The 23,567-nt window shown below is 50.5% G+C and overlaps 1 protein-coding gene across 1 annotated transcript; it reads left to right on the plus strand.

Annotated features, from left to right (window-relative positions):
• The first annotated feature begins 4,986 nt into the window (after window positions 1–4,986).
• PWWP2B (PWWP domain containing 2B) lies at window positions 4,987–23,081 on the plus strand. Its single transcript, XM_027692128.1, has 3 exons — window positions 4,987–5,162; window positions 11,268–12,912; window positions 22,553–23,081. Exons 1-2 carry the CDS (start codon window positions 4,987–4,989, stop codon window positions 12,892–12,894), a joined length of 1,803 nt encoding a protein of 600 aa, XP_027547929.1. The 3' UTR covers window positions 12,895–12,912; window positions 22,553–23,081.
• Window positions 23,082–23,567: the final 486 nt, after the last annotated feature.

The raw sequence follows: 23,567 nt of genomic DNA on the forward strand, positions 1-23,567 counted from the left end.
GAGATGCCAGCTGGGATGAAAGGAAGGTGTGCAAAAGTCATCAGTACCTTGGTTGTTGTCATTACATTGCATTATATCACATATTTAGAATCACAGAATGACAGAAGGGTTTGGGTTGGAAGCGACCTGAAAGCTCATCTCATTCCTGCATGGTCAGGGACACCTTCCTTTACACCAGGTTGCTCCAAGCCTGTCCAGCCTGGCCTTGAAACATAAATTGATTGTGTTAAAAGATCACTCTTGTTTTGACTCACAGATTGCATTTGGGCCCTTGTAGTATGTTAATGATTATTGTAGCTGTTTGCTTTGCCTTTTTGCTTCGTCTGATGCATGGAACTTATTTTTAACTCCTATTCATCATGCAGAGAACTCTGTCTTTTACTCAGTCATACACATCTCATGTAATACTTATTTATACCCCAGTCTGCACTGGCAGGCTATAAATGCTGCAGGCAAATGAAGTGAGAGAAGTAGTTATGGTTATATACAGTCCTAACTCAGTCCTTATATGCACATGCATTGCGTCAGTCTTAGCTTCCAGTCTATTTTTAGCTCAAAGTAGAGATCCCAGCACAGAGCTGGGATTTTCCACCGTCATGTCCTGCTCTGTTTCAAAATTCCATCATTTTACAGTGGATGTGACACATTTAAATCTTGCTGGGGGCTGTGGTGGACACAGCTTTGAGAACTTCATTTCTGCAGGGTTTGGAGGACACAAGACTCTAAGACTTGGCATGAGTCAGAAGGATTAAACAGTTAACAAAAATGATTGTAAGGTGGATCAGCTTCTACATTGTGGGATGGATAAAAATCCAGGTGAAAGGTTTGCAGAACAATGAGCTCCATTAATCATGAGATCCATTAATTATCAATCAGAAGGAAGGCACTCTTCTGCTCACATGCATCAATAGATTGTTGGTTTCTTTCAGAACACAAATTGCTTTCTGAAAAATCCTTGAGATTAAAATAAGTACTAAAAGAAAACAGACCAGTGGATCCCATTTCTGTCGGACTGATTGACACTCTGAACACTGTGTTTTCCTTAAAACTCAATTAATTTAATTGATCCACAGGACTGCAGCAATTCCCCTTTCATTCCATGGAAATGCCTCCCGTTGAGAAGCTGAACTTGAGTGAACTGTCGCAGTCCAGTGTGGATCTGTCAGGAGACTGGCCTAGGGAAGGCAACGAGCCAAGAGCTCAGAAACTGAAACAAGGAATGATAAAATACAAAAAGATGAAAAAGAAGAATTTCCTTCTGACAAACATGTAGGTGCAGCCCAGGATTTTACTGGAACAGAGCTCTGCTCTGAGGCAGCTCCTCTGTGCAGGTGACCAAGGCCTCAGTGGTGTCTGATAAGGACTGTGCAAGTGCTGGAAAACTCTATATTTCTACTGAAAAATATAAAAGCAGTTTAATGTGCATCTTTGTCGGTTCTGTATTTGATTAATAAATGGTATTTTAGACATAAGTATATGGAATACAAACCAACTTCTGTATTTTCTATAATTGAAAATATTTTTTCTCCAAAATTAAAAAGCACTATCAGGCTTTTATATTGTCTTATTTACTGACTTTTGTGTTATTGTTTTTGTAATTGTACCCTTGAATGTCCAGATTCTTTCTATTGAAGGGCAATAGGATTTTATATACAGAATAACAACGGACTGTAGAATCCTCCAGGTAACTTAATTCTTCATTTCTAGTATATGCAGTAGGATAAATAACTGTGTATAAATATACATTATATTCCTTTGCATTTGCATGCAAAACATATAATACATGCTTTATTTGTCATACTTTACAATATGCAAATAATGCAAACCCTGTTGGGGACAATTTATTGGCGAATCCTTTCTGAAACAGAGAAGTACCTGGTTGTGTGGAGGAGAGAATAAACACACTGGAGATATTCTTAATTTTATTTTTTGGTCATTAATTGCCATGGTATCAATGTTTTTTTCCCTCCAATATTCATGAACAGTTTTTTGGGTTATCAGGTAATGCCTGTAAATCTTCATCTTATCAATCTTGTTCTGTACATCCACTTTTAAAAAAGTTTTGTGCTGCTCTTTGATACCTGTCTCAGTATCCTCATGTAGTCACCACTTTCTCTGAGCATCTTCCCGGGTTTAGGGTGATGGCTTTCCCTGCGTTCCTAAATCCTCTGCAGCTCCCCTGGTTGGATCACTCCGGTGGTTCCCAGCAACGCTCCAGCAAAAGGCAATGCTGTCCTCTGGTGTTTCCCGGCAGGATAACCGGCCTGCCCGCTGCTCGGCAGGGACTGGGGGCATTGGGAGTACTGGGAGGGGCTCCTGTCCTGGACATGGGACGGCACTCCAGGACGTGTCCCCTTTCGCGTCTGGGTTGGGGTTGCTTTATGCCTACTAAATACAGGAATTAAGGAAAACTCTGCAACATATTCACATACTTTTATATTGACTGTTTCAGTTTTGCTCTCATGTTTAGTTTTTCTTGTTCTCTGATCATGTCTTAGAAGCAGTTTTCATATTCCTTGGGCATGACAGAGAATATTCCTTTATTTAACACCAAAGATTTCAGTTTGCAAATTGTTGTTGGAACAGGGGGAAAAAACACAAAGCAGCTGACTTTGCTCAATAAAACTTAGAATATTTTTCCTAAAATTATGGGGTTGTCTTGGATTTACAATCCTGGTTTTGGGCAATTGTGCTAAAGGCAAGGACAGGTGAGTACTTGTGGTGCCATCACACACCTTGGCTCTCCCCAGAGTAAATCCTCTGTGCCTGTGTCAGATGGAGGTGAGTGTGCCCTGTCATTTCTGCTCTTTTGTCACCCTCAGTGATAATGCCATAAGTGAGAGCCCTGGAAATAGGTTTGTTCCATAGGATTCTCCCTCTGTGAGCTGAGTGACTGCAGCAGCACAGGCGCTGCTGTAAAATAGATTTGGCAGCTGTCCCATGAGCAGCACAGAGGGGAGCTTTGCACAGCGACAAATGAAGTGCCCATGAAATAATTCAAACCTACCACAATAATTTCTCTCAGTTCAAAACCTGGGGATTTATTAACTTGAAGCACAGGTAAGGTGGTTTGTCTGGGAAATAATTTGGCTTCACAGGATAATTTTGAGGTTTTAAAGACATTCAACCTGGCGGAACAAAGACCTTTTTTTTTTTTTTGGTAGTTTAATTTGGAAACTGCTGAGAGAAGGGCCTAACTTGGCAGCAGAGTGCCAAGGAGCAGGAGTCTGGGAATGTAAGGAGTGTGGAGGTGGGGCTTTGCCTTGGCTCTGCCACCCGTGACCCCACGAGGCTCCTGAGTCAGCACTCATCAGTGTTTCCCAGCACAGCCGTGTTCCATAAATAACTGATTTGAGCAGCCAGAGGTCAGAACATCTGGCAGGAGGCCCTGAGGGCAGGCAGGGCACCACTGCCTTCCCCAGGGCAGAGGAGGACATGGCACATGCCCTTCTGTAACCCAGCCGTGCTCAGGGAAAGCCAGAGATGTTCTGGTGGGTTTCCTCACAACAAGATCATGGTTTGCTCTGTTTTGCACTTCTAAAAATTAGTGTATCTGTATTTGAGGCTGTATCTCGACTGTCTATACAGGCATGTTCCAGCTGATCCTCTCAAGACATGATTACTGAACAGTGTCTGTAAAGCAAGGGGAATTTTCATCCTCTCTAAGGGAAAACATGTGACATTTACACTGTCTTGTAATATGGCAGAGAGGTGGTTCCAGATCCCACGGCTGCAGCCAGACAGGTCTGAGCAGCACAGAAAGTGAAGCACAGAAAATAAAGCAACTGAAATAATAATTTTATCATGTTTACTCAGATCCCTCAGAGAAAATAAACTGGAACAGCATGTCAAACAGCACATGGGAATGATGAAAGCAGGAGGAGGAAAATGCAAAGGAACATCCCATCAGGGCCAATTCAATTCACTCTGACAAGATCTGCTTTGAATGTCTGTAAATGTGTGGTTATGTCTGTCCACTGTGTCCATACTGGTAGCTGGGCATTGATTTATTCTGTATATTCCAAAATGGCCCAGCTACCCCAGGTACATCCATAGTCACTGGATTTAGTGAGTGCATGTGACAGAGGACACTGCCGGGATATTGGCTGAACCCTCTGAGGAGCAGAAACTCCAGGAGCTGGGCCTGGTTAGCCCAGAGAAGGCTGAGGGGGAATGCCATCAATCCACATGAATATCTCCAAGGGGTGTCAGGATGGTCCCACGCTCTGTTCAGTGCTGCCCAGGCACAGGACAAGGAGCAATGGCCAGAAACCAAAACACAACAAGTTCCACCTCGAGATGAGGAAGAACTTTCCACGGAGGTGGCAGAGCCTGGAACAGCTGCCCAGGGAGGGTGTGAAGTCTCCCTCTCTGGAGACATTCCAACCCCACGTGGACTCATTCCTGTGTCACCTGCTCCAGGTGACCCTGCCTGGGCAGGGGGCGGACTGAGTGATCCCCTGAGGTCCCTTCCAACCCAGCCACTCTGGGATTCCATAAAGGATGGATTTGAAGGTAAGTGGGTGCAACTTTTCGGAGTGTTAGATTCCAAAGAAACCTGGGGATGTGTGGCAGTGTTCCAAGAACGGGCACGGTGCTCGTTGTGGGGATTGCACTTGGATCCCCGCTCCAGTGAGACGCGGCCCCGCCCCCGGGATGGCCCCACCCCTGTCATGGCCCCACCCCTGTCGTGACCCCGCCCCGCTATGGCCCCGCCCCCGGTGTGGCCCCGCCCCCCGACTGGTGCCGGTGCGCGGATCGGCCGCCAGGTGGCGCGAGGCGTTGGCCCCGCCCCTTCCCTGCCCGGCCCCACCCCTTTCCCGCCCGCCCCCGCCCGCGCACGTGCCTCGGCGCGGGGCGGGGGCTGTGACGTCACGCGGGCGGCGGGGCGGTGCTGTGACGTCACGAGCGGTGGCGGCGGGCGGCCCGTGAGGTCACGGCCCGGCCCGGCCCGGCCCGGCGGCCCCGGGCGGCAGCGGCGGCAGCATGGCCGAGCCCCAGCCCCAGCCCCGGGGGGCGCAGGGGGAGCCGGCGGGGGCTCCGCCGCGGGTGGGCGCGTGGGTGCCGGTGCTGGTGGAGCAGATGGTGAACGACACGCTGGTGGTGACGCTGAGCTGCGGCGAGCGGCGCTTCACCGGCGTGCTGCTGGACTGCTCCAAGAGGTACGGCGCGGGCACCGGGGGCACGGGGGCCGCGGGGCCGGGGCGGTGGGGCCGCGCTGCCCCCGCGCCCTTTGTTCGCCCCGGCGGGACAAAGCGGCGGGGCCGGACTGGCGGGGGGGACCGGACTGGGGGGGGGCGAGGACGGGGGGGACCGGCCGGGGGGGCGGGGGGGGGGGGGTGGTGCCCCCGCGCCCGGGCCGGTGGGGCCGGACCGGCCGCGGCCCCGCACGTGGCGCCGTGAGCGTGTCCCGGAGCGGGGCCGGACCCGCCGGTCCTGCGCGGCCGCAGCGCCCGGGCCGGCAGTGCCCTCCCCGGCCTCCCCCCGAGCCCGGAGCCCGCCGGCAGAGCCCCGGGGCCAGGCCGGTTCCTGCGGGTCCCGCAGTGCCCCCTGGTTCCCGCTGGGCTATGCCCACAGCAGCAGCCCCGGCCCCGGCCCTGGTCGTGCCGGGCACAGCCCGAGGTCCCGGGGACCCCAGAGGGTCGTCTTTCTAAACAGGGCACCCACAGGCTGCGGGGCTGCGGGATGGGGACCCGCGTTGGATCACCCCAGCCCCGTCCCTCGTGTGTGTCCCCCCCCCCCCCCCCCCCCCCGTGTGGGTGTGTCCCCCCCCCCCCCAGCCCTGGCTCTGAGGTGTTGTTTCCCCCCCGGAGCAGGCCCGGCTGTCCGAGGCTGTGGCCGGGGTGTTGCTGGACTGTGGTGGTGCTCTGAGGAGCAGGTTTGGTGTCTGTGTGCTCAGGAAGGGATGTGTCAGGCCGGCACTGCGTGGGAGCATGGCAGCCTCACCTCCCCGATTCTTTCTGGGAGATGTGTGGGGCAGGACTTCTGAGCTTCATTTTTATCGTTTATTTAGTTTCACGTGGCTATCTTGGAAAATTGGAGCACTATTTTCAAAAGTATTCAGGCACTTATGGCTGCCGGGAGTCCATAAACCAGCCTGGAATCTAGTCCCAGCCTGAGCCTTTGGTGTCCCTCCAGCCCCTCAAACCAGCTACTTCTGTCTTCTCACATGCACATCCTCTGCAGTGCCACCTTTTTTACCTGTATTTTTTCACCCTAACCTTTCTCCATTATTATTTTGCTTCTTTCTTCTCCTCTCTGCCCCCAGTGGGTCCAAGAAACAACCAGACCGGTGTTTTTCACAGGCTTTAAGGCATCTCTGGAGCCTGGTGCTGCCCCAGCCCTGTCACTGGTAACCCTGATCTGTGCTGGTGGGAGAGTGACCAGTGGCCACCTGAGCTCTGGGGCTGTGGCCCAGGTCTGGAGCTCATTCTGCTGCCGTCCCCTGGGGCCACATCCTGCCCGCGGGGGTACCGAGTGCTGCCTGGCCTGTGGTGGCCAGCACGTGGGTGAGAGCCACAGCTTCTGCTTCTGGCAGTGAGCAAGGGGGGAGTGAGAGTGTGGTTGTGGCAGGTGCCTGGCTCCTGGTGAACCCCAGGGACTTGTGGTGAGCACAGGCAGCAGGCTGAAAGCACCCCCCAGATTTGGTGTGTGGAGGGGAGGAGAGGTCTTGCTCATCGTACAGCAGAGCACATGAGGTGGTCTGGCAGTGGTTGGAAGGTGAAGGTCAGGATGTGTCCCAAAGGCAGCAGGAATTTATCAGCTTGGTGCTGAACTTGGAGTGCCCCAGAGAGAGATGTGGCGGGGATGTGACCCTTCCTGCTGTGCCTGGCTGATAGAGCCATGTCCTGCCAGCCTCTCCATGTGTGGGGTCACCGGTGCTCTGCCTGTACCTCCCAGGCAGTGGGACAGGACTGGAAGGAGAGAAGCCACCACAGCAGATTGTTTTATCTGCAGAGAAAGAGAATACCCTAAAAGAGAGGGAAGGCCTGTGTGGTGGCTCTTCAGCTTTCTTTTGTGGTTTAAAGTGGTTTTAGCATTACATAGAGGATGAATCTCTTTTACTTAGTTGTGGCTGCCCTATCCCTGGATGTGTTCAAGGTCAGCTTGGATGGGGCTTGGAGCAACGTGGTCTAGTGGAAGGTGTCCCTCCCTATGGCAGGGGAGTTGGAACTGGGTGAGCTTTAAGGTCCCTCCCAACACAAACTATTTTGTGATTCCATTATTATTTCTCCTAAGATGTAGCGAATGCCATGGGCTGAGGAGGCCACCCTGAGCACCCAGGGGATCCCTATCTGTCCAGGTCCTGCCGGATGACTCCATTATTTTAACCACAAAAGGCAGGCACAACTTTGAACCCCAAACCACCTGCCCGGGTTTGGGGGTCTCAACCTGCAGTCATGTGTGTGGGCAGCGGAACTGCCTGCACCCTGCCTACACCCTGCCTTCTCCCCTGTGCCTTTAGGAACAGGGGGGCTGGGGTGTAGGGAACGGCCATACCTGACTTTCCAACCACTGGGGAATTATTTGCAGAAAAAAGTGGCCGTGTCCTTCCTGCGGGCGTCCCTTCCTGCCACAGCCTGGGTGGTGCAGCAGCACCAGGGCCTGCCCGGTGACTGGCAGTTATTTGCTTCTAATAAATTGGCTGTGCTCAAAATGAGCTCCACAGTGTCCACGCTTGAGCGGAGATTTAAATGCATTTTGACTGCAGTTACACTGTTTTTGATAACAAGACTTGGCAGGTTTTTTGCAGCTGAACTTACAATTAGTTGTTTTTTTAATTATGCACGGGCATAAATCAGAGGACTGAATCTCCTGTTCCAAGCAGAGGCTGGGTTGAGGTAACTGAGTCCATTTGGCTGCAGCTGCCCCAGAAAGGGGGATTACAAGCAGGGTGAAATCCCATCACACAGTATTTCCTGCTGCTTTAATCACAGCATCACAAACTGGTTTGTGTTGGGAGGGACTTTAAAGCCCATCCAGTTCCACCCCCTGCCATGGGCAGGGACACCTTCCACCATCCCAGGTTGCTCCAAGCTCCATCCAGCCTGGCCTTGAACACCTGCAGAGTATTCCTGCCCCTAACCTTCACCTCTGGCACCTTCATCCTGGCTGGGTGGGCTTAGGTCTGCAGGACCAACAGTGATGGTGAGCAGAGACGAGAAGTACATGAACTGCATCCCTCTTTGCACACAGAGGCCGGGGGGGATGTAGGGGAGGTGGTGAACTGGGTGTTTCTCTGTGTGGAAAAAGTGAGCTTCTCTTGGAAAGACAAGTGTGTCAGATGGAGCATTCCTTATTCTGCAGTGGGTGGAAAGACACTGGCACGAAATCCTCTTACAAGGAGCTCTGCCTGCGTGGAAGGCGGATTCGGGCTGGGGGGGGCAGCACCAGGGGCTGCGGGCACGGCAGCTGGATCAGCTCTCCAGGGGTAGGACTTAACCACCGGTAGCTGGCCTTCCCAGGGCCAAAGCAGCCCAATGAGCTTGGTCTGTCAGTGCTTCCCCATCCATAGTGTGTAGGCTAGAGGGATAGAGAAACCTGTCTAGAGTGTGTAGTGTGGGTGGGTGGGGAAACCCCTCCAGAGTGTGTGGGGTGGAAGGATAGAAAAAGCCAAAGCAGCCTTGGGCAGTGGCAGGGGTTCACTCATGCTGAACGGGTGCTGCTGGCACCTGGCAATATGGTGACAAGATAAGAGGTACCAGTGCACAGCCTCTCTGCAGCTGTTTTCCTTCCCCCTGTGCCCAGGGCGTTAGGCTGGGACAGACAGTGTCTCACGGGGAGGCAGGCAAGATGTCAGAGCTTGTCTTACCTCTGCCTGGACCTGGCATGGAAGGTGTGGAAAAAGCGTGATTCCTCAGCAGAACTGTTCTCTTGGCCTTTGGAGACACTTCCAGTACAGGAGTGGTTTTTCAGTGCCATGTGCCTCAGGGGGGTTTGCAGACCTTGTCTGTCCCCATCTGGCCATGGCCCTCCTGACAGAGCCACTACCTGGCCACGTGGAAGGTGCTGGCGCTGAAAATTAGTCTTAAGCTGCTTTGTTGTCCAGCATGGCAATTTGTGTAATCCCTCAGGCAAGGCAGGTCATGTCTTCTCTCAGAGCACTGGCGCTGCTGCATAGACTCATGGAATCATGGAATGGTTTGGGTCAGAAGGAACCTTTAAAGGGTCATCCAGTTCCAAACCCCTGCCATGGGCAGGGACACCTTCCACTAGCCCAGGTTGCTTCAAGCCCCATCCAACCTGGCCTTGAACACTTCCAGGGATGGGACAGCCAGAGCTTCTCTGGACAACCTGTGCCAGGGCTTCACCGCCCTCACAGGGAAGGATTCCTTCCCAATCTCCCATCTAACTCTGCCCTCTGTCAGTGTGAAACTATCATGCCTTGTCCTATTCCCAACAGGCCCTACTGAGAAGTTTGTCCCCATCTTTCTTACAGGCCTCTCTGCTGAACTGGTGCCCTGGCACAGGGTGACAATTGGGGCAGGCAGTGCCCGGGGCCTGTGGGGTGTGCTCCATGGCATGGAGGCTGTGTCCAACCCAGCAGGGTTACAGGGTGCTGATAGGTTAATCTTACAGGGGTAAACCACCCGTGAGTTACCCTTTGAGTGCTCCACTTGTGCTGAGTGAGGAGCTCTGTGCCAGGCTGAATCTCGGGGCAGGATGTGGATTCAGTGACCTGCCCACTCAGAGCCAGGCTATGGGAATGGACAGGGGCTGGACTGGCCTGCAGGAGCAGGGGCAGTGGGCTTGTGTCCACATAAGAAGCAGTGGTGTGGTGTGACCAACTCACTCAACCTCACTGCATAAAATAACAGTAAGTTGTAGCCATCATTGCATTTAGAAATGGTCTCACTTTGAATTGTTTTATGAACAGTGCCGACATCTCTCTCTGGCTGTGCAAACTGTACTGGCTTTCTGGGTTGTTGTTTGAAGACGCCTACGTTCTCAGTTGTCTCGTTTAAAAAAGCCTCTTAAAACAAAAGTATTTTGTTCCAAATTATGTGATTTCAACAGCTTAATCCTTTCCCAGTTAAACTAAACTGTCATTTAACAGCATGTTCTTGCATTCTTTCAGTAATGGGAAAGAACTCTCTGGGCTCCTCTCCTCTCCATGGCAGTGGCTTTGTGCTGCTCTTGGTTAGGGGTGTGGGACTGAGTGGATGCCTTCAGCTCCTCTTCAGTGCCCTTCTACTGACGCTTGCCAAAGTGCCCCCTCTCTGTAACACCACCAAGAAACTTGCCCCTTCCTTCCTGGGGGTTGGAAAGAAAGCAATAGCTGGCAAGGAGGGGAATGGGATTGTAGCATCTTAGACTGATGTTTGGTCTTTACCTGTTCTCCATCCCTTTGTGTCTCCTTCGTTGCTCCCCAGTACAGAATTTTGTTGTTATTTAAAAAGCCCCCACACTTCAGTGACTATGTGTTCTCTACAGAAGTGTCTCTGGAAAGCCAAGACAGCAAGCGCTGCCTGGTCAGAGTTGATGTTTAAGGGCAGATATCTGTCCCAGTGCTGTGTTAGTGCAGTATTTCTAATGTCAGGCTGAGGGCATAAATTCATAAATTCTGGAGACATGAATTGCAGTTGCAAGTTTCAGCATTTCAGAGGATCTGCTTTTGTCAATATCTAGGCAAGATGTATCCAGACTTTGGTGGCCTGTAATGAGACTTGGCCTTGAATGACAGAACATCATCATTGTTAATCTTGCTGTTCTGAAGCAGTAGTGGATTCCTTATTTGAAGAAATATAATTGTATGTGGAGAGACTGCGGGAGAGGAGCAGAGCCGTGTCCTCATGAAACTGTGGCTCGGAAGTGCAAATTATGCACCCAAGTCAGGGTGTTCAGGTTTGGAATGAGAAGTTGGAAAATCAGCCGTGAAGGTACAATGTGAAGAACTGCAGTTTCATAGCTCCCCGAAGGCTAATCCTATAACAGTCCTCCTTGGCCTTACCAGCATGCTGATGCAATAAACTGCTTTGCAGGATAAAACCTACAACTTCTTAGAGCAAAACTTTGTGCTAAGAATTCATGGAGAAAGAGGTTTTGATCTCTGTAGCTTTCCTGGCAGAAGAGTAGGACACCTTGCCGATATTTTGCACTGCTGTTATTTTTTTTCAGTGGCAGAATTGGTTGCCTGGTCTTAAAAGTCAAGGGAGAATGTTGTGTTCTTGGTATTGAAGTTGTGGGAGGGTTGGGGTTTTTGGGTTTCCACTTTTCAAATCTCCTGACTGTTTCTTTTCCTCCTTGCCCTTGTCACCCCATTTTAGGTCTGGATTGTTCTGCCTCCCATCCTCCTTCCCGAAGCACGAGGACCCTCCCGCTGGCGCCTGCGCTAATGGCACTGCCGATGGCGGGGATGGTGCACAGGGTGAGCCGGAGGCACTGCCCACTGCCGAAAAGCCTCCCAAGGGGAACGGTGAGGAGCAGGTGCCCCCGCTGCTGCCGCCCCCTCCGCCAGGCCTGCCCCCCTACCCTCCGTACTTCGAGGGAGCCCCCTTCCCCCGGCCCCTCTGGCTGCGCCACACCTACAACCAGTGGGTCCCGCAGCCGCCACCACGGACTATAAAGAGAACGAGGAGGCGTCTGTCGAGGAACAGAGACCCGGGGAGGCTCATCATGAGCACCATCAGGCTGCGGCCCAGGCAGGTGCTCTGCGAGAAGTGCAAGAACACCCTGAACCCCGAGGACGCGGCGCCGCGGCAGAACACCAAAACCAGGAGGAAGCTGAGCATTCAGGACAAGGAGCAGAAAAAGCACAGCGACTCCGACTACGTGGAGAAGAGGAACAAAAGAGAGAAGAGGGAGGATGACAAGTTTTCTGGGGAGGTACATCGAACACCAGTTATAAAAATATCCTACAGTACCCCACAAGGGAAAGGTGAAGTGGTAAAAATCCCTTCCCGGGTCCATGGCTCGGTCAAACCGTTCTGTCCGGAGCGAGTATTGCAGAATGGAGCGGGGGACCAAGAGGAGACCAGGGACTCTGAACGGTGTCGAGAAACCAAATGTTTAATGGACAAGTCAGCAGGCAGCCAGCTTGCTTCCATTCCAAAACTGAAGCTCACACGGCCAGTGCATTCCAGTGTGGATGTCCCACCCCCAAAGATACGGCTGAAGCCCCATCGCATTAACGATGGTCAGAGTGTTTCAATTTATAAGGCAGAACTGATTGATGAAATGAATGTCCTTCAGAACAGCAGGGAGTCCAATCCCGGAGCATTTTACAATGATGAATCCACTGACAGAGGTTTGGCTGAGATATCTTCAGGGAGTTCAGGTGAAGATGATGACTTTAAAAGGTTTCCCCAGGCTAAAGATGGACATGATAACTTGGCTTTCCTCATGAATTATCGCAAAAGAAAAGCAGATTCTTCTAGTTTATCAGTGTGTAGCAATGACAGTCTAGACGAATCCAAGTCTTCTAGTTCAGAAGTGACATCACCAGAACTGTGTGACTTTTTGCCTGGTGATGATGCCTCCGTCTCTTCATCTTCAAAAGATGAGCGTAAAATTGTGCCGCCACTGACAGTCAGACTGCACACCCAGAGTGTGTCTAAATGTGTCACAGAAGATGGAAGGACTGTTTCAGTGGGGGATATTGTCTGGGGTAAAATTCATGGGTTTCCATGGTGGCCAGCACGCGTTCTTGACATAAACCTCAGCCAGAAGGAAAACGGGGAGCCCTCATGGCGAGAAGCTAAAGTGTCGTGGTTTGGTTCTCCAACGACTTCGTTCTTATCTGTTTCAAAACTGTCTCCTTTCTCGGAATTTTTCAAACTGAGATTTAATCGCAAGAAGAAAGGGATGTACCGGAAAGCGATCACGGAAGCTGCGAAGGCAGTCGAGCACCTGACTCCAGAAATAAGAGATCTCTTAACACAGTTTGAGACATAACTTTGCCTCCAGTTTCAGGTGAGTGCTTGCTGGACTAATGCTTTCCATCAATGCTTCCCTTCCTTAAGCTTTTTAAATGTTTTGTTTGAATTTGTTTTTCCATAAAGTCTGAGGTTGACAATTGTGAAACTTAAACACCTGGTGATGGTAATTTCAGAGATGGTGAGAAGCTTTAATTCCAGACTTTTGGAGGGACCATGGGAGTTGGAGCCCCTGTTCCCAGAGGGAAGTGCAGGGCAGCTGATCCCATGAGGAAGCAGCACTGCCTGTTCAAAGAGCTGATAAACCTGTAGCTCTGTATCAGCACTGTTTACAGCTCAGACTGAGACATGTGGAGTACTGAGGGTGCTTCATATGCCTGGAGGATTTACAGTTCCTAGGCTTTCAGTACCTTTGGAATACCTTTTGGTTCAAAGAACTAAAACTTCTATTGGGATTGAGATGACGTTTATCATATGTAGGTGCTGGTGCCCAGCAGTTACCTGGAACAGTTCAGGGCCCTTGAGGGCCCTTTTCTCCCCCTGCTCTGACCCTTCTGGTTTGGATTTCTTATGATGACCCTTTATGACTCTTCAAAATGATTGTGCCAAAAACTTTTTTTAACGGGGGAGCAGTACTTCAATATCTCTCACAGCACTTATGTTTGGCTTGTGCCTAAATTGTCAATGTGTTGCTAGGGAATGGCCTGGATCAAATTAAATTCTTTTGGGCTTCACCTGCAACCTCTTTGTGTGAGGTCATTAGGTGGGAATGGAAGCATGGCAGCTGATTGTTTGTATTGGAGGAGGATGGGTCTCCCTTCCTCATCAAACAATCAAAGCTCTGTCCAGAATGAAAATTTACTACCTAAAAATACAGGATGTGGCATGATTGGGAATAGAAATACCATCTGTCATTCCAATTGATGTTAGACAAGGGGAGGGATTAACTTTTTTTGAAAAACCAGAACTAATCGCTAGGAAGAGCCTTGTTGGCAAAGGTTGTGGTTTATGCATCATGGTTTCTTATGTTGTCCCTGAACTCTCTGCTCTGTTCCATGCTAGAAGGACTGTGTGTAAGCCAGTGCTGCTCCTGTAGACTCTGCTCTTTATCTAAGCCTTCGTAGTGTGGTGGGACTGGGATGGTCAGTGCTCATGTAATCCTGTTGGGAAAACAGGAATTTTGTTTTACCCTCTGTCATGGGACTTCACCCCTTGCTTGAGTGTGATGAATGACTTACTTTGCTTGGGTTATGACTCCATCTCAGCAAGCCTGGCTGGAGTAAATAATCAGAGCATGGCATATTTATTCTGCGTGCTTGGGGTGTGTGGACGACTGGACCCTGGAGCTGGTAAAAGCATATAACTGCAGCAGCAGCATTTAAGCTTCATCCTCCCCCTTCAACTGCTGCTTAACTCTGGCTTTCTTATATCAAGAGTGTTTGGATTGGACCCAAATTCCTGTTAGCTTGATCGGGAGTATAAATAAACCTGCTGCCCAGAATACACTGTCCTCGCCAGTGGAAGAGTCCTGGCCAATCCATGGCTCCTCTGGACAGTGCTCTGGTTAAAGGAGCAGCAAACTTCATCCTTCTCTGAGCTGTCTTCACTGCCTGTGTGAGCAGTGTGGGACAACTGTAGTGAATGTCACCATTCCTGACAGCTATCTTTGTCCTTGTGTGCTCTAGGTGGGCTGGCCTGGCACGGCTGGAGAAGAAGGGACAGGGTGAGGGGTTAGAGTGGATGATGTCCAGAGGTCCCTTTCAACCCTAACAGTTCTGTGATGAAGCACCTAATGCTTCAGATCAGACATTGGCCATGCTGGTCAGTCCGCAGGGAGTAGGAAAGTGTTGTGTCCAAGAGGAGTTCCAAGTCCAGACCTGGAAGTCAGAATGGGAGGATGCTTACCCAGCCACGTCAGCCTGTGAAAAACGCTGGCTATTGGTACCAGTAGTACCAGTGCCGATGTGGTGGTTACAGTAGGACCTGGCCAGGATATGCAGAGGGACAGACTGCAGGGCAGGGCCTCAGGAAGGAGAAACAGCCCTTGCTCCAGAGGCCGGAGTTATTGCAGACACGATGGGATCTGAGGTACAGAACAGGTCTGTAAACTGGGGGAAAGAAGAGCATATTGATAATTACAAGAAGATGGTGGGATGGCCTGGATTAGACCAGACCTTTCCTTCCCTCTGTGCTCTGCAGCCAAACTTCCTCATGTGTATATGGGTATATACATATATCACATATCACCATTTTGTTGGCTTCCTTCAGCTGGCTTTCCACAGGTGATTTCCTGCCTTACATGTGTCTGAGGTGAGCTGCCAACACAGTCTGCCTAGCTGGAGACAACATGACAGTTGAATAAAGAACTTCAGTTGCTCAAAACTAGAAAAGCAGAACCAAGCAACTTCCCATGTTCCATGTGTCATGATTACGTAGAATCCCAATCAGACCAGCATGTCTGGTGTTTTGGTACATCACTTATAAAACTTCTCATTTCAGAGAATTGTCTGTTCCTAATTCTCTCTGTTCAGGAGGATTGAATTTTATTGCTTTCCTTGATTTTCCCTAAGGTAGAACTGAAATGTTTCTTTCAGGTGCTCATTGATTGTTCTTTCTTGAAGGATGACATAGAATGGGTTGATTTGAGAGAGACCTTAAATCTCATCTTGTTCCAACCCCCTGCCATGGGCAGGGACACCTTCCACTAGCCCAAGTTGCTCCAAGCCCCATCCAACCTGGCCTTGAACACTTCCAGGGATGGGGCAACCACAGCTTCTCTGGGCAACCTGGTAATATTGCATGAGACCACTATAAAATCAATCATGCTGGGATTCACCAGCAGCGGCACAAGGGCTCGTTGTCATCAGAACAAGAGTCCAGGAGGTGCCCTCAGCATGGACACCACTCGTGCTAATTCTGGGCACAGCAGAAGTTTGTGACTGGTGACACTTTCTGTTGAGAAACTTTGTCTTCTGGCATGTGATCTGTTCTGCAGAGGGTAATTACTGGAAAATATGTACAAATAATGCAGGTCATTTGTGGATGCATTTAAAACTGGAACAATTGGATTTATTCTTTTTTAAACTTGGTCTGGGTTGAAGGAGCTGGTAGGATCACTTCTTGTTACTACTTTGTCCTTAGGCTTTTTTTGCAAAGAGAGTACTAGTCAGGTAATGACAGGGTTTCAATGAAGTAAAACAAGTTTCTGGAAAAACAAGAGGCAGAGAGCGGCCTGTAGAACTCAGACTTGTAAAACGCTCTTGGTTTAGAGTAGTGCCAGGGGAGACATGTCTGCTCAGCATGTCCTCGTGCCGCTCTGTAGCTTCCCTGGTGTGGGACATCAGGGAGCCATCACAAGGCATGAGGAAAGCAGTTGCTGCTGGCCCAGAGTGATGGATGTTCACCTTTCTGTTAGGGAAAGCCCATCCAAGGGCTGGGACAGGGGAGCAAGGACCCTTGGGTAGGTGTAACAAATGTTTTGTTGGAGGTGAGCAGTGGCTGCAGCCATAGCTCCAGCTTTGCCACAGGCTTGGGCACAGGAGGGAAGGAGGCCCGTGTTTCCGAAGGCCACCCTCTCCCTGCTCCAGGAACACATCATGTGGTGGGGCTGGGCTTTTCCAGGAGCGTGTGTTGCTCCAAGCCCCTGTGTGGGGAGGGTGTCCCTGCAGGGACAGTCCCTTGGCAAGTTCAGCAGGTCCTGCTATGCCACAGGGCTGGATCTCCTGCTCTGTGATTCTCCTCAGTGGCTCCTCATGACAGATCCCCCTCCCTACTCACAGCCCTTCCATGCAGTAAAACCTCTAGTAAAAACTGCTTTCATCTACATCTCTGCATGAAACAAGTTTACAAGATGTATATTCCTTTGCTTTTTCAGTCTGGAAACTCCTTTATTCTTCCTTTCTTCTCTCTCCCTCTCCCCCCTGCCCCCAAACTGTGGCTGTGGAACCATCAAACTTGCAAATGCTGAAGGTTTTAATTTTACTGCCATGAGCTTAATAGACCCTCAGTGTCAGAACATCGAGCCATCCATCACACTGCTACTGTGTGCAGCAAAATCAGAGCTGCTGCATGCTCACTATCTATAGTAACCACTAATATAAAACCTGGCACGTCATGTTGTGACTTCACCTTCAAAGACATTCAGGGCTCTGCGTGTCCATGCAGCCAGTGCTGCTGCCAGCACTTGTGAAGCAGCATAAATCACTCCTCTTTTACCTCTTCTCTTCTGTTCTACCAGTGGCACAAAAAGGTTGTATCTCTTGATATAAAGTGGTGGTGGTGATTTCTGTGTGTTTTTTTTAACACACCTGCCTAGTCACGTGAAATATTTCAGTGCAGAAGATGAATGTTTGAGATTTTTCTTGGCCTGCTTTCTGGATGCTTCAGTCCACCAGGCATCCAACTTAATTACTGCTTCAGTCTTCCTGCAAACATCTTGGAGTCAGCGTCTCTGCACACTAATACAAGGTGGGAGAACAAGTCCAAAATAGACTGTGCTGCATTTTTGTGTGCCCTGCACTGATGGCTGGAGCTGTGTCAGGTGACATCCTGCTGATCTTCCTGTTCCCAAAAGCACATTGTGCCCACGGACTGCATTTGGAGACACCTAGATCTGTGCTGCTGCTCCCCATCCTGCCACCCATGGCCCCTCTCTCTACTCTCTGCTTCCAGGCGTGTTTTCTGGAAATGCCACCAGGCCATACATTGTGCTATTTCTAACTGCACCCATGCTGTGCCAGTGCCAAGGAATGCGATCGGCTTACGGGAGCTGTAACTTCAGCTGCTGGGGGAGATTGTATCCACCAAGGGCTTAGCAACTCCCTTGGGAGCACAGCGAGCTGCTCCCGGGGCTAAGGGTCTCTGAGTCCCAGCTGGAGCTCTCAGCCTCTGCTGGTCATGCTGGCCAAGTGTGCCCACCGTGGGCAGATTGGGTGGGTATCACCAACCCACAGTGCACTCAGTGTCTGTAAGGTCCAGGCAGGATCGGGGGCTGTGCCGGGATTCTGGGACAATGGGTGGGAGAGATGTCTGGACAAAGAACATGGAAGCTGGTTTCTTTGAAAACTTTTTCAAGTTGCGTAAAACCAGGATTTCTGTATGTTTTCCTGAATTGCATTTATTTACTCACCTCAAGTGGAGGTGTCTGAAACTGTGGCTACAGTTCCCGTTTTCCCAGCAAGCACAGAGAGCAGCAGGGTGGGAGCTGCGGCTGAGGGGCAGCCCGGGATGGGCAGTGCTGGTCCCCAGAGGGGTGAAACACCCCCGAGGGAATCCTCTGGTCTCCCAGGCAGGGCTCAGAGCTTGTCCTGCCTCTACAATTTGTACATTACTGAGCACCTCCAAGGTGCACATATGGAAAGGCTCCTTTGGGCCAAGAGGAAATAGGGGATTTTGGGAAACTTGGCAGTGGCTCTGTGTAGGGAAGGGTTCGTGTGCTCTGCAGGTGAGGAACCAACTGGATCTTCGCACAGTAGCTGTGCATTGCTAATGGTAACACAATGGGGTGACACAAATCATAAAATCACAGAATGGTTTGGGTTGGAAGGGACCTTAAAGACTATCCCATTCCACCTCCCTGCCAGGGGCAGGGATACCTTCTGCTAGACCAGGTGCTCCGAGCCCTGTCCAACCTGGCCTTGAAGATTTGAATATTTCCCATTTTCATGTTCAGGTGTCCAAGGTAGAACTTTGATCCCCAAAAATTGTTATGAATGTTCTTAAACATTGAAAAACTTACGAGCTGCTGTTCTTCAGCCCTGACATGTTCTGTTTTGTCCATAAGTCCCCATTGGTGGTGCTGGGATCAAGGTGAACAGGAGCATGTGGGCTGAGTGACAAACCCTGACTCCTTACTGTAAAAGACTTAAGGAGCAGCTTGCCTGTACCCTGCAGACTAGATGAGGATGAGCTGGGGCCTGGTTTAGTTTATTTAAATCTGTTTGCTGCATTTGTTTTGCACTGTGTGTGTACCTGTATGGAACACGTGGGCTCTGCGTTAGCCAGATAATGAACTCTGCGCATCCTGAGATTACATACAGCTCAAATAGGCTTCCCGTGACCAGCAGTGAGGACACAGATGGGCCTTAATACCTTGATTTCTGGAGGGCTTGTGCTCTTCACATCTTCAAATCTCCAGCTCTTCAGTCAGCTGCAGAGTGCTCTTGCTTCTCCTGGTGCTTTCTCTGCCAGATCAGGAGCAGCATGGGACCTGCCACACACACGGGTGACGATGTCCCTCTGGTGTGTGAGGGCTGTGGCTGTGTCTCCTGCCTGCCCTGAGGTGCCCATGGGCAGCAGAAGTGCTCCCATCCCAGCAGATGCAGCGTGAGGTGAAGGTCCACGTGCGGCTCCTCTGCCCATGCAGGTGAATGTGACTCACCTCACCTTAGACAGGGTCCCCAGTGGTCCCACAGCCCCGTCCCCCATGTCAGCCGTGTCATCGCCTGGTCACAACGTGCGTGTCTCTGGAAGGGAGGAGCTGGGCATGTTTTTTTTCTCATTAAGCTGATGAGTTTCTGAAGGAGCAGGTGCCTTCACTGACATACCAGTTCCTGTTTCATCTGTTTTAGGTCTGTGTTAGTGCCGGATCAGCCAGCCTGGGTTTCTTTATAAAGCATGTTTCCTGTGCTCTCTGCAGCTTACGAAATGAATTGTAGCAAATTACTAGTTTGACTTCCCTTGTGAGTGATGACTTGCTCTGTTTTGATTCAAGCCAATAACTTTAGCCATTTTTTCATGCAGAAAGCAGCCCTTTCCCAAAGCAGAAACCCTCAACCACGATGCAGGATTTGTAGTAGGGATGCTCAGATGATGGAGTTTGAGAACTCCAGTGTTGGAGAACATAGCTGCCAGCCTGCTCAAGTCAGCTGGCTTCTGGTGCCTTGAGAGTTGGAGACGGTTCCAAAATGCCATTCAGTGGGCCAGAGATGGGTATCCCAGCTGCCATCCAGTAACCCCCACCCACCCTCTCCCTCCTCCCACAGGAGGAAGGCATGGGAAGAAAGGACTTTCTCAATCTGCTGCCAGCAGCAGCCACTCTGTCCTTCCCCCAAGGGGAGATGGTTGGAGGAAGACTGATTTGATGATGCTCATTTACAGCGTCCTGTTAACTGCTTTATGATTAGAAAATATTCCTCAAAATATGCTTCTTGGGCACACTTGGGGTGCAGCAACCTATATATTGTCTTCTGCACTCCACTGCTGCTGTTAAATCTGGATTCGTGAATGGCTTTACTTGACCCAAAACTTCATTTTTTTAATTATGAACAAGCACTTGGCTTCAGGAGAGCTGCCTTGTCTCTCCTTTGGACACACAACTTAGCACCCAGGCTGTCATGAGTCATCCTGTGTCGTGTTCATTACTCACATGTGGACTGAGGCGGCAGCGATGCCTGGAATGTGGGGCTTCAGCTGCTGCTCCATCTTGGAAAGTTTTTTTAAACAGAAATCTTGGAAGTCTCTCAGGGATGAAGTGAGAGCATACGAGGCACTGTCGCTATGCTGCTACTCTTAGATGCATTGAAAACTCCTGGGTCTGCTCTGCTTGCACAGACGCCTGAGCTCTCTCTCTCTCTTTGGAGGGTGGCCTCTGTCCCCCACCCGGCCTAGCTGTGGAGCTCTGCTGGGGACAGACACCCACCCACCTGCAGGCACAGGGTGCTGAGGCTCTGGCATTCCAAGCCATGGAGCACCCAGCTGTTCTAAAGCAGCTTGCTATATTGCTGGTAGCACCAACTTTTTGCTCCCATAGGAGAGAGTCCCCAATATTTGCCCCAGGTATCCCTAATCTTTCCCCCCCAGGTAGTTCCCTGAGCAGCTGTGGTTTGGCCCCAGCCCCTGTCCCCATGGAGGGGTAGTGTCTGCCCTGGCACAGGCAGGATCCTTCCCTGAGACTGGCTTGGCATCCTGCTTCTGGTGTGATGCTTCCTTCCCCCAAGTAAGAAATTCCTAAGAATCCAACCTGCCCGAGGACTTGCTCAGCCAGGAAATGCACTTTTTCCTGTTTAGACCAGATCGTCTCACTCTGTAATCTGTCTCAAAAGGGTCAGTGCTCTCAAAGCCATTTGAGGGATATTGTTCCAGGTCAATGGGCCTCATGGAAGGCTTTGGTAGGTGTAATGTGAGAAACCTGCAAGTGAGTTTGTTGTGTGCTCTTGGAAGTTTCTCTGTTCATCAGAAGGCAACTGAATAGATTCTCCTTCATGATTAAGTATGGATTTATACTCTCTTGACTGTAGGTAGTAGAGCCCTGGGGTGAGACCTCCCAGTTTCTCAGGGGTGATTCTGCTAAATACTGAAGGACTGTATGAAACCTGACTGCAGCCCTTCTCTGCAATACAGCTTTTGGGACAGATGTTCCTGGTGTATTGAGTCAGCTCTTTGCATTCTCCATTGTGTGGGCACTGCTGAGGATCATTCTGGATGCTGAGTCTGGGTGAATCAGTGTCCCTTTGGGTCCCCTGCCCACAGGAGCACTGCCGCTGCTGTGTCAGCAGCGCTGGGGACGTGATCCTCTTCCTGTGTTTGGTGTTCTTGGTTCATTGTGCTCTGTAAGTCACAAACCTCAGCTGGCAGGGGGTTTGAAGGTCTTTGATCTGTTCCTTCATAGCATTAATGCTCTGTGTCAGGAACACAGATCTGACCTGGTGTCTCCTGTGTTTCCCACTGGGCTGGAGTTGATGTGGTTGATGTGGCAGGGACTTGTGTTGGGGCTGGTCAGACTCCTGGGCTGCTCAAGCTGCTGTGATGCAGCTTGTCACTGGGAGTGGAGATCTCTGTGCCGTTCTCTCTCAGTGATTCTGTATCACTGAGTTGTTCCACGTGTCTTCTGGTTTCTTCACTTGATCTTGAAGGCAAATGGATCCTCCCCTTGAGCTTTTCCAATGCTTCCACATCATAACCTGGCTTACAGGGCCAGTGCAAGTCCCTCCTGCATGCAGGGTACAGATGAGGACTTCTCTCCTCCCTAGTTTTTGCCAGGCACATCCCCCTCTCCAGGGCATGCACCTTTCCCAAGTCACCAGCCCTCAGCCCCAGTGGCTGGTCCCTGGTGCAGGGCCAGTGACAGCAGAGGGACACTGGCTGCCCAAGGGCTCCACGATGCCGTGTGCTCCATTCTGTGGGAAGAGGGGAAGGGGAGCCTGTGGGAGGGGGGCTGTGGAGGAGTGAGGTGTCTTTACCCCCAGGACAGAACGAGGTGATGTGGCTGCTTTGGCTCTCCATGAGCAGATGGCTGGGGCACCACGGCAGCGGTCGATGGCTTGAGCAGTTACAGGTACTTAGGAAATCTTCTGTACAGCTACTCTTGAGGGGAGAATAATCCTATTTTGTAGATTGTGTTTGGAAACTGGAGGCAGATGTTCTTCACGTGGCGTGCTCCACAGGGACTCGTGGTGGATTAACCTACAGTAACCCACCTGAACGGGGACTTAAGAGTCCTTAAGCCACACTGAAGATTTATTATTGTCTCTGAAGTTCATATGATGTCGGTCTTTGGGAAAATTCCCGCTCTTACTTTGTGCTTGTTAACCTGACAAACTTCTTCCCAAGCTGCAGCCACTGCTGGTTCTGCCTGCTGGGCCAGCTGGAAGCAGGAGAATTCCTGGCTATATTTAGAGGGAAGCCGGAGTGTGTGTCAGTCCATCACAGTAACCTCTCCCTCTCTCCCTTTCTTCAAGGTAACAGAAGACGAGCACAGCTGTTCTCCTAGAGGGTCACCGAGTCTGTAACACCCTGACGTGCTCCCCAGGAGAACCTGGAGGCTGCTGGGAGACAGGAGGACAAGGTTCCTGGTCAGAGTGCTCCGCGTTTCATCCGGGACAGGTGACAGGCACCGGGACGTGGAGTTGGGAGGCTCTTCTGGTGTGAGGCTGGCAGGAAAGGCTTAAGGATATCTTACCCTAGAACGAGAATTTGACCAGTCAGACAACAATGAACTAGGAGAACAGCAAAAGCCACACCTCGGAATGTATTTATTACTTAAAATTAGCTATTCTTGATAAAATCCCCCAAATTATTGCTGCTGCTTATTTTACTTACGGATTTCACACACTTGTTAATTTTAAAGCTACCAAACTTTTATTCAATACTGTACTCTGAGAAATGTAATTGGGTCAGGACATGCAATAGAATGAAATCATTGTAGTGTCTTAAGTACAACGGACTCACTTTGTGTCTATTAAACCTTGGAAGATGTGCAACACACAACGATGTGGCTGTCATTGCATGTGTTAAAGCTTTTTTGTGTCATTGCTGCAGAGTGGAGGGAGTCAGTGGTTTCAGGTATGTGAACAAGCAGTGCTGGTGACTTGGGTGGCTCTGGGTCCTACCCTGGTACTTTCCAAAGTCACCTGGAACAGCAGCACAGCCTGGGCCTGCCCATGCTGGGTGTGTAGGGTGGGTCTGAGCTAATGGCTCCAGCCAGAGAGGGGATCCCTGATCTGAACTGACTCGTGTGCTCACACCCAGTCAGCAAGTGTGATTTAAGGCCCGTTGGACACTTGTTGGATAGAAGAATCTTCCTCCTTACACGTGACCAGAGGTGACTTGCAGTCTCTAATCCAGCAAACAGCTTTTGTGACAAATTTGGAGTGCAGACAGTTCACAGATGAAGTGACCTATGGACAGGGTTCTGGAACTGTATTGGTTAAGTTTTTGGGTTTGCATTAGTCTAGCTTTTCCTTGGATTCCCTC

The sequence above is a fragment of the Neopelma chrysocephalum genome, unplaced genomic scaffold, assembly GCF_003984885.1.
Source record: "Neopelma chrysocephalum unplaced genomic scaffold, ASM398488v2 Primary Assembly neopelma1_85, whole genome shotgun sequence".
In the NCBI taxonomy this organism is placed as follows: domain Eukaryota; kingdom Metazoa; phylum Chordata; class Aves; order Passeriformes; family Pipridae; genus Neopelma; species Neopelma chrysocephalum.